Here is a 10,463-nt window from a genome sequence, read left to right on the forward strand (position 1 = left end):
TCTGCGGTATGTTGTTAACAGCAGGCTGAGCCGCTGTGCGGCCTTTACACTTGCTGTCCCATTGCCTTTTCCTCAAGACATCCTTAGGTTGGCCCCTCACTTCCTTCCATTTTCAAGTGCCCTGTCTTCCCTAGATTGTCCCAGACTCCTTACAGGTAAGAGCAAACCCTTTGCTCCATCCCCCACCCCTTCTTTTCCTTCCTTCACAGCATTTATCAGCTGCCTAGAATGCCAGCTCCAGGAGGGCAAGGATATTTTGTCTGTTTTGTGGAATGAATAACTGGATTTGAAAATGGGTTATGGAAGGAAGTTTGGGGGACATGAAGGGACCCAGAAGGCCCTTCTGACTAGGGCCTCAGAAGCTGGTGGAGTCCAGCAGCTTTGAGCAGAGAAGACTTGAGGATTCGGGCTGTCTGCTGCTGGCCCTGCCCGTCAAGGCCAAGCTTCCCATCAGAGCTTCCTGAATCCAGCTGTTCCCTCGAGCTCACCCAGGAAATGGGGGCTGCGGCTCTGCCCCATTCAGATGGGCTGGGGAACAAAGGCAAGGGCATGAGCACCCGTGAGGATGCCTGGCTAAGTGCAGCAGAGAATGACAGAGCTGAATCCCAAGGAGAATTTATTATCAGCACATGGGGCTCATACCATCTGTGCCATCACGGCCCCGTTTAGAGCTCCATCCCCACTCCCCTTAGTCTCTGAAGTCCTCAGGGAGCAACCGGACTCCTCTGGGCGCCTTCGGCCCCTGCTTGGTCCCCTGTGGCCAGAGCAGAGTGGCGGGGCTCTGGGTGCCTGTACTGAGTGGGGCAGGGTCTGCAAATGGGTCATCTCGCGCTGAGCTCACCAGGTGGAGGCCACACATGGTCGGTGCTCAGTGCCTGGTGCTCTCAGCTTCACCCTGCAGTGAGAGGGCTGGAGGGTCGCTGGAGAGAAACCTGGGTGGAGCAGCGGCGAGGGTTAGGGGAGGAGGCCCTCTTCCCTGTGGGGAGGACAGAGACATAAGCTGTCCCCAGGGTGTGGGGGAAGGGACATGTCCTGGGCCTGCCCCGAAGCAGGTAAGGGGTGTGTCTGTCTGAGTCTCCCACCTGCCTGTCCCGGGCCTCTCAGGCTCAAGGGTTGCCCAGAGCAGAGAGCACCATCCTCTCGCCCTTGAAATGGGGAGGTCTGCTCTGTAGGGCTGAGCGGATTCCTCCCTAGTTCTGGCCTGCAGGACCTCAAAGGGCACTGATGGACACTTCGGGGGGCTTGGGATGGGCGTCCAGCGCTGAGTGTGTGATGACTAGTCTTGGGTTTGCCGTCTCCACAGCTCGCAGCTCCTGCAGGGACTGCTCGCTCAGCTCCACAGAGGTCAGCCTGTAGCCATGTGCAGAGAATGGCAGCGGGGTTGGTGAGGGAGGGGGCCTGCAGGTGCAGTGACGGGGAGCAGCGGCAGGGGCAGTGCTGGGCTGCTGGCCTGGGTTGTGCCAAAGGCACGCGGTGACAGGAGGTGGTCAGTCGGGGACTGCCAGAGGGTGGGGAAGGGGCAGGGACTAGGGGCCAGAGCCTTCAGGGCACTAAGGGGGATTTGGGGGCACTGGTCCATATTCTGGGCACGGGCACCTGACAATGGGCATTTGGTCTAATGGCGTGGTCCAGGCCCTGGGCTGGAGCCAGGGAGTTAGAGGGTGGGGCTCCAGGGCCTGAGTTACAGCGGGGTTACCTCAGGAGGGCCCTGGGAGAGATTCCTCTTTAAGGTTTGGGGGAAGCCCCGGCATCCACCCCAGCCCAGGGCTGAGAGGCTGCGTTCCCAGCACCCTTCCCAGCCCTGTCTCCACCTGAGGGTTTGCAGGCGGCATCCTGGGCACTTAAGGGTGGTGCACAAGCAGGTCACCGTAGGTCCTGACAGCTGGCAGCCACTGAGATCCAGGGTGGTCAGTGCTGGGATCTGCTGGAGCTGGCCAACCATGTACTGGAGTGCTTCCTGCAGGCCTGGCTGCTGAACCCTAGGGGAGGGCTGACCTCAGGAGCTGCTGTGGGGGCCCTGGTCCCTCCCTCGGTCCCTCCCAGGCTGCTCCTCACCTGAGTGTCTGCACCCGGCACTGGGGCGAGGCCAGGCCCTCGCTCAGCACACGCAGGCCGGCCTCGCTGAGCCCATTGTGGAAGAGGCCCAGCTCTGCCAGGGCCGGGGCCTCCCTCAGGGCCTCAGAGAGATCTCTGCAGACCGAATCGGGGAGTTTGCAGCGGGACAGCCTGTGGTCAAGAAGCACACGAGTCCGCAGTGTGCGAGCTGCGTGCTCCCTGAGGGGCTGAGGTTCAGTCTGCAGACTTGGCTCCACACCCGCCTCCCTGGGACCCACAGAGCTTCTCCTGCACCATCGCCACCCGTGTGCACACCTCGTGTGCACCCGCTGGACGCACTCCCTTGTCTCTTAGGACATTCTCCACGAGCTTGCTCTCGACGTGTCTAACTCCATATAATTATCCACCAAGTACAGGGGGACCAGGCTTATTTAGTTAGCCAGTCCTAACGGTTGGGCAGGGTGTCATTTCTACTTTTTTGCCATTATAAATAATGCTGTGATGAACATCTTTATGCAGTTAGTTTGGCAGCAGAATTGATGGGTTCCTGATGTTTATGCCAAGTTAAGTTACCATGTCAGCATTGACACATGACTGTATCTAATTCACCATACCTAATCAGTACTAACTCGTATAATGTATCTTACTATCTGCTTACTTGGTGGTAGTGAAGAGTAATTGAAAAGATTACATACTAAGTACTGCCTCAGTAAGTCTCACATCAACCTTCTGAGGTGGAAGCTACAGGCTCCGTTCCCCGGGAGAAGACTGAAGCTCAGACAGACTGGCCTGCCAAGGGCAAAGAGGCAGGCAGGCTGGCCTCAGAGCCTGTGCCCTGAGCACCTTCCACAACTACTTCTGAGATCCAGAAGAACCACCCAGCAGTGTCCAGTAGCCCTTAGCAGCCTTCCTGGAGAAGGGAAATGACAGTCTGGCCTTTATCCCTCTTCCAGAAGCTCAGCGTACTCTGCTCCCCGCTCACACAGGGGCCAAACCCTCTGTTCTAAGTAGCACCCAAGTGCTTCCCTCCTCTGTCCTGTGTGGGCAGAGCCTGCTGATCCTGCCAAGGGACCATAGGCTCTCAGCCTGTCTCAGCGCCCCCTCGGTCAGCCGTCCCCAGACAGGGCTACACCCCTGCCCCTGCCCAGGGTATCCTGCTCTGTGTCCTTTCCAGGGGAAGGGCTGGGATTTGTTCACTCACGTCAGGCTGTTCAGACCACACTGCCGGTCGGTCATGGCCTCACGGAGTGGGCGCAGGGGGGAGCCTGGGGATTTTCTTGTGGTGGCTCGAGAGCTACGAAGAAAGAAAAGAAGGTGAAGGTCCCTGCCCCTTCCAGTCCCTCACTCCTGAGAAGGACTCCTTCCTGCGGTTCCGAGACCTTGGAGCTGCTTCTGCCCTTACCCTCAGGCTGGGCCAGGACCCCCTCCCTCTTCATCCCGAGCCCAGAGTGAAACCACTTCTCTGTGACCTCGTCCACCTCCCCACGGAAGCTGTCTGTGTGAGTCCCATGGGACAGGTGGGCCTGTCCATGTGCCTGCAGTGGGTGTCCCCAGGCCCAGCCCCGTCAACATCCTGACATTCATTCTCCCAACAGATGCTGAGCACCTGAGTCAGGTGAGGGTTGGAGTCAAGTGCACAGAAACAATGGCACGAGCTTTGCCCAGGAGACGAGGGTCTGGTGGAGGAGAGGGGTATGGGCAGATGTCATGGCATGCAGTAGTCAGTGGGGGCACTTCTGAGGCCAGACGGCTGCAGACTAGAGAGGAGAGTTTGGAGCGGCTTTGAGGATAGGCAGTGCTCTGGGTGGAAGGGACGGCAGGAGCAAAGGCTCAGAGCACAGCACGAGTGGTGTATTCCAGAAATCATTACGAGAAAGCCTCGTGTCGGTGATGGGAGAGGGAGGTTTGCCTTGGACATGGATGCTAGGGTGGGGAACATGGTGAAGGCACCCTGGGGAAGAAGATGGGCATTGGGAGCTGCCTTGAGGAGGTAAGAAAGACCAGCCATGAAGTCGTGCCTCTCCTCTGGGGAGCAGGCGTCAGGTCTGCACACGCTCCCCAGGCCCAGGTGGACATAAGATGCTCTGGCACACATGCCCCACACAGAGGGCCCACAGAAGAGGGCAGCCCTGCCCTGGAGACTCACGAGCTGCCACCCAGGCTGCCCTGTAGACGTTTCATCAGGCTCTTCTTTTTCTTCTCCTGCGCAGTGGCCAGTCTGCAGCTGACCAGCCGCAGCGCCTGCCCTGCCGGGCAGCACCGCACACAGTAGCTCAGGACGGCCAGGTCCATTCTGCTGAAGTGTACTCGCTCCAGCACCAGCTCAGGGAGGCCGCGGAGGGCCTGGTGCACAAACGAGTCTTCCTGTGTCTCGTGCAGGCAGTAGAGCAGCTCCAGCGGGTAGTTGAGCTGCTCGCCCTCCTCCTCCTCTGACTCCTCAGTGTCCTGGGGTGCCAGGATCTCCTCCGTCCCCTCTGGCGCCGCCCTGGGGTGACCCTGGCCCTGGTCCTGCACCCATCTCAGGACACGCTGCTTCACGCGCTCTGAAACTGTGCAGCCGAAGTGGCGCTTGATCTCGCACATCCTCTCTGTGTTCAGTAGTCCAAAGAGGAAGCGTGTAGTGAGGTTGAGGTGGCCGCGCAGCTCCGGGTCCCCCTGCAGAAGTGCCTCTATGCCGCCAGCAGGTGCCCTGGGAGCCCCGTCGTCCTCCAGCAGGTAGGACAGAGCAGCTAAGAATTCCTGGAAGCTCTGGTCAATGAACTGGTAGGTGACCTCTGTTTCCAGCACGCCTGGCATCTCCTTCTTGCTGAGAAACTGCGTCTGGACCTTGGAGCCGCAGAGCTGCAGGCGTTCCAGGTCCTCCTCCGAGAACTGCGTCCTGCCCCCGAGGACGCCGTCACAGGCCAGGCGGCACAGCTTGCGCAGCTCTCTCTGCAGCTGGGCCCCGTCGGCCTCGGGCGCCGATCTCAGGACGCTGGCCACGAAGAGCAAGTACACGGCCGTGGTGGTCTTGGAAGTGCGCCACAGGTCCTGGCCGCGCTGGAGCTGCTGGCGCAGAACGGTGCAGACGATCCAGCACACGGCGGGCACGAAGCACAGAGAGAAGAGCATCTCGTTCTCCTTCACGCAGCGGTAGGCGTGCTCCGCCTTCCACTCGTCCTGGAAAAACTTGTAGAAGTACTTCTTCCTGTCCTTGTCTGAGAAGCCACACACCTCGGCGCACTGCGGTGAGCACAGGCGGGCCTGCAGCCTCCCGGGGGCGGTGCCTCGCCTGGTCACTAGCAGGCGCGCCGCGGGCAGCAGCTCCTTGCTCAGCAGGCTCCCCAGCACCCGCGCGCCGCTCGCTGCCTCGTGGGGGTCTCTGCAGGGCGCGGCCTCGGCCGGCTCCGGTGTCAGCATTTCGTCTGCGCCGTCCAGGATGAACAGCAGCCTCTCGGACTGCGCCAGCATCTGCTGCACCGGCGCCTCGCGGTCGGGGCACTGGTCTAGGATCAGGTCCGCCAGGCTGCACGTGCCCGGTCGCTCCAGCAGCTCGCGGCAAGACAGGAAGAAGGCAAAGTCCACCTGAGTATGGTACAGCTTGCCCGCCGCCCAGTCATACAGGATTTTCCTGGCCGCCATGGTCTTGCCGATGCCCGCAGGGCCCTGCAGCACCACGGTCAGCCGTCTCTCGCCCTCCTCGTCGCGGCCGAACAGGCGGTTGAAGGTGTGGGTGTCTGAGCGCCGGGCGCGCTCGGCCTCCGGCTCCTCGGCGATGAGCAGCTTGGTGAAGCGCTTGTTGATCTTCACTGAGCGAGCGTCCCGCTCCTTCACCTTGGCGTGCTGCCGCAGCACGTGCTCCCGGTACTTCTTCTTGTACTCTGCGGGTAGGGGGCGCCGGACGGAGGGAAGGGGAACAGGGGTCGAGGAGCGCTGTGTTAGTGCCGCTCCGGGGCCCGTTGCCCTCCCCGGCGGGCTCCGGCCTCAGTTTCCCCTGTTGCCTCACAACCCCCTCTCCGCGCTCCTCCCCGGGGCCAGCTGTGCGGAACCTCCGAGTGACTCTGAGGACACCCGAAGTGTCCGGACAGCTCGGGGCCTGCGCTTTCCGCCGAGAGAGACCTACCGGAGACGGAGAGCAGCGCCGGGGAGCTGGGGCCGAGACCTGGAAGGGAGAGCTGCGGTGGGTCCCGAGGACCGGGCCGGGTGCAGAAGGGAGCGTCAGGGGTCGGGGCCCCGGGGCGCGCGGGCGCTCTTTGAGGGAAGCGAAAGGAACCTGCCCAGGCGGGAGAGGCCGAGGGGGGACCCAGGTGAAGCCCCACCTGGCACTCACTCTGCAGCCGGCGCTCCTTGAGCCGCGCCGCCACGTCGCGCACGTCTGCCCTCTTCAGGGTTTTCTTGGCCACGTCCAGCGCGCGTTCCGGCCCGTAGAAGTGGACCAGCTGCTCCACGAGGTCCAAGGTGTCCGCGCCCTCCAGCCGCCCCCACGGGATGCTGCGACCATCCACCCGCTCGTCCCGCAGTTTGTGGCGGAAGCGCTTCAGCTGCTCTTGGCTCAGGTCTTCCAGTGCGCCCAGGAGCAGCTCGCGGGCAGCGGCAGCGCGGGGCTCCATGCTGGGGGTGGGCGCACGCGGTCAGCAGGGTGCTGCGCCCCGGTGACCCCGGCCTCTCGCCGTCGTGTCCGACCGCAGCCCCGGGCGCCCACGAGCACCAGGGGTTTTGACGCGCCCCCATCTATCCAGGTGGCTCCAGGCCAACGCTTGAAAGAGCGCTCTACTGGAAGTGTTGTCCTCTCCTCCCAGGATCGCGACCGAGGACTTTCCTCCAAGGCTTTCCAAGGCTTTCATGCCTCCGACCGCATCGCGGTCTGGTGGCGAAATGCAGTTACTCCCAGGCGGGCACTGGCCGCCGCTGACCCCAGCGTTAGGGGGCGCCTTCCTACCCCGCACCCCGCTTTCTGCTCATCCCTTCTAGGCATCCATGTCAAATGTCCGGAGTAAGATGTGTCTGTAAGGGCCTGTGCTCTCCCTTTTCCTGCTTCCCTCCCATTCTCTTCCCCAGGAGCTTGGAGCAGACTCACCACGGGGCCCTCACAGTGCTCCTGAATTCCCCAGGACACCTGTGGTCACTGCACCCTTTAGTGGGGACTAGCCTGAGGGCCTTGCACCAGTCACTGAGACTGAGCTCCTGGTGGGGGACAGACCCTACAGGTACCCTCTGAGGGGATGGTGTCCCCAACACCTGGAGCCTGGGGTGCAGTGGGGGAAGGATGTGTCTGCAGGGTGCCAGGTGGAGGACCTGGAGAGCTGAAGCCAAGCGACCTCTCAGAAAGCCAGTACTCACCTGGAGCAGGAAGCCTCTAGCTGGTCTGCAGAGTCGACCACTAGGTCCAGCACTCAGGCGCAGAGGTGGGGATCCGGGAGCCTATCTGGGGTCAAGTCCTGGGGGATTTCCAGCCCTGTCCATACCCCAGACCAAAGTGTCCTAGCTCAGCCAACTCTGTGATGTCCGTCCAACAGCCACCAAGCTCTCAAACTCAGGGGCTGTGGTGCACGCTTACCACCAGCCTTTAAGAGCTCTGCTTGGTGACCTTTGATTTTTTACTGTCCCTTTGTTCAGCTCAGTGCTCTGAGAACCTGCGGGTGTGGCAGCGAGACAGGCTGTGAGCAGGAAATGGCAGAGCAAGGTGGGCTGCGTGGAGGAGGCATCTAGCTCAGAACGAGACCTTAAACTTCAAGGCCTCAAGATAGGTTAATTTCTGAAGGCAGGGGAGAGCCAGGGCTTCCTAGGCAGAGGGGACAGAGGAGGGACTTACATGGTTATTTTGGGGAAAGGAAGGCTGTCACCTGGTAGCTGTGAGATAATGGGACTGGAAAGAGCTCTGTGGCCTCCCAGACCTGGCTTAAGGAGGTTGACGGCAAGAGGTTTGAATGGGCGTGTGACCGTGTGGGACCCATGAATGTGGGTTTCTACTGACAGTGTCTGCTTGTGTGGAACGTGGGTGTGTGTGTCTGTCTGTGTCTGTCTGTGTGACTGTCTTCATACTGTGTTTGTGTGAATGTATCTGTGGTGGGCTAAATAGTAGTCCCCAAAGATATCGGATCCTAGTGCCTGCTTCGTCTGTCAAAGGGGACTTAGCAGGTGTGGTTAGATCAGGATCTTGAGATGGGTCGTCTCAAGTGTCACGGGATGGAGACAGAGGGGGTTTGGCACAGAAGGCAGTGTGGCTCTGTGGCGAGGTGCCAGGCTGCTGGCTTTGACAGAAGGGACCACAAGCCAAGGAGTGCAGGGGACACAGTCCTAGAAGCTGGAGATGCTACTGGGAAAGGAAGACATTCTCCCCCGGAGCCTCCGGAGTGAGTGCGGCTGAGCCAGTCCTGACCTCAGCCAAATGAAGCTTACTTTGGACTTCTGCCCTCCACACCTGGAAGAGAATGAATGGGTGTTTTTTCGGCTCCCAAGTTTGTAGTAATGGCTCAGGGTCTCCCTGAGAGAAGCTCTGTGAGTGTGGATTTCCGTGAGAGGGTCTCTGCGGAAAGAGGGGCTCTCGCAGCGTCACAGACTCTCAGGCTCCACAAGCCACCCCCACGTTCAGTCCTGCTGCCTTCAGGCCTTGGGAGCTGCCCTGGGGAGGGACCCAGAGTCCTGGAGCCTCTGTTCTGCTGCCCTTCCCCAGGAGGAAAGCATCCACAGAGATGCCCCATCTACTTACGAGTTTTGTTTCTGTGTGAGACAAATAAAACCCCACCTGTCCCCGAGGAAGTCTAAGGGAGAAGAAAGGTAAGGCTCTGTTTATCCACACTCAGGCCTACACAAGGTCGCCTCCTCACTCTCTCCTGCTCCCAGCTCCTGCCATGTGCCCCCTACACAGGCAGCCTCCTGGGCACAGGCAGGGTGGGTAAGGAGAGAGCCTGGAGGAGACACTGTCGGCACACACCCTGCTGGGAGGGGACCGCTTGTTCCCACAGAACCCCAAGAGGGTGGAGCAGAGAGCCTGCCTGCTGTGCCAAGCAGCCCCCTCGGGCCAGGCCCAGAGCAGGGACAAGACTCTCCTTCCATACCGCAGTGTGGGCAGTGTCCAGCAAAGCAGAGGAGCGGGTGGGGTCTCCTTGGAGTTGAGTCCTGGAGACAAGCCCTGAGCAAAGTCTGGCCTCAGCTGCCAGAGGGACCACTGTGAGCCCTGGGTGAGATCCCAGATGCTTCAACTCGCTGGCCCCTCTCTCAGCCCATCTGACATGCTAGGATTCTGCAGAGGGGGCTTTGCCAGGGAAAGCAACAGCCTAGACCACAAAAGCAGATGGTTTAGAGCTCAGCTGTGGACAGAATCTGGCCCTACACAGCTGTTGGGCATCTCGGGGCCCCTGACCACAGCCCTAGTCCTGATCCCCTCCTTGAGCCTCTTCCTGATCCCCTCCCTGATTTCCTTTAGGAAATCAATCCTAAAGGAAATCAGTCCTGAATATTCATTGGAAGGACTGATACTGAGGCTGAAGCTCCAATATTTTGGCCACCTGATGTGAAGAACTGACTCATTGGAAAAGATCCTGATGCTGGGAAAGATTGAAGGCAGGAGAAGGGGACGACAGAGGATGAGATGGTTGGATGGCATCACCAACTCAATGGACATGAGTTTGAGCAAACTCCGGGAGTTGAAGATGGACAGGGAGGCCTGGTGTGCTGCAGTCCATGGGGTCACAAAGAGTCGGACACGACTGAGCAACTGAACTGACTGACCTCCTCCAGGGACCCCTCACGGAGCTGCTGCACAGACAGACGTCACCCACAGGCCACGGCTGTTTCTTCTAACTGCACATTCACTTGTTCCTCTTCACAGTACAAATTCTAGAAAGCGAGTTCTCTGCAAATGAACCATCTCCCTTTCACTGTTTTAGATGGACTACCTGAGATCAAATCCTGGCCCCACAGTCCAGTAGCTGGATGACCTTGAGTTACTTAACCTCTGGGCCTCCATCTCCTCTGCAGAATGGCATGGTGCTGGCACTTCAGTGTCGAGGGCTGAGGGGAGCCAAGCTGGAAGGAATGTGCCTGCCGCATTCTAGGTGTGTTATTATTATCACTTATCTCCTGTGGATGACTTCTCACCATGAAGTCATGTCTTCTGGGGTCACCAAGAATGTCCATATCTCTAAACTCCAGTTCTGATTCCACTTAACCTCTCCCCAGCACTTAACACCTGACCATGAACTTTTCCTCAAAATGGCCTTTTCCTCTTGTCTAAGGCACAAAGATAGCCGTGGGGCCCAAGCAGCGTGTGTCTGGTGCGTTCTGCCACAGCCAGCCTGCGGGGGGCCCTGGGCCCTGTGCTGTGAAGGGTGCCAAGGTCAGCCTATCTCCTGAGATGGACTCTCCCTCAGTGGACTCTGTGCCCCCATAAACTCTTCGCACCTGCTGATAACAGCCCTGGAAAAGCC

The 10,463-nt window shown here is 59.8% G+C and overlaps 1 protein-coding gene across 1 annotated transcript; it reads right to left on the reverse strand.

The window, feature by feature from the left end:
• Positions 1–1,211: 1,211 nt before the first annotated feature.
• Positions 1,212–7,232, reverse strand: NLRP6 (NLR family pyrin domain containing 6). The gene is made up of 7 exons (XM_006046909.4): positions 6,365–7,232; positions 6,158–6,196; positions 4,202–5,915; positions 3,257–3,349; positions 2,056–2,226; positions 1,812–1,979; positions 1,212–1,350 (listed from the first exon to the last, which is right to left on the reverse strand). The coding sequence occupies exons 1-7, from the start codon at positions 6,642–6,644 to the stop codon at positions 1,212–1,214; spliced, it is 2,604 nt and encodes an 867-aa protein (XP_006046971.3). The 5' UTR covers positions 6,645–7,232.
• Positions 7,233–10,463: the final 3,231 nt, after the last annotated feature.

Source organism: Bubalus bubalis, chromosome 5, assembly GCF_019923935.1.
Source record: "Bubalus bubalis isolate 160015118507 breed Murrah chromosome 5, NDDB_SH_1, whole genome shotgun sequence".
Lineage (NCBI taxonomy): Eukaryota > Metazoa > Chordata > Mammalia > Artiodactyla > Bovidae > Bubalus > Bubalus bubalis.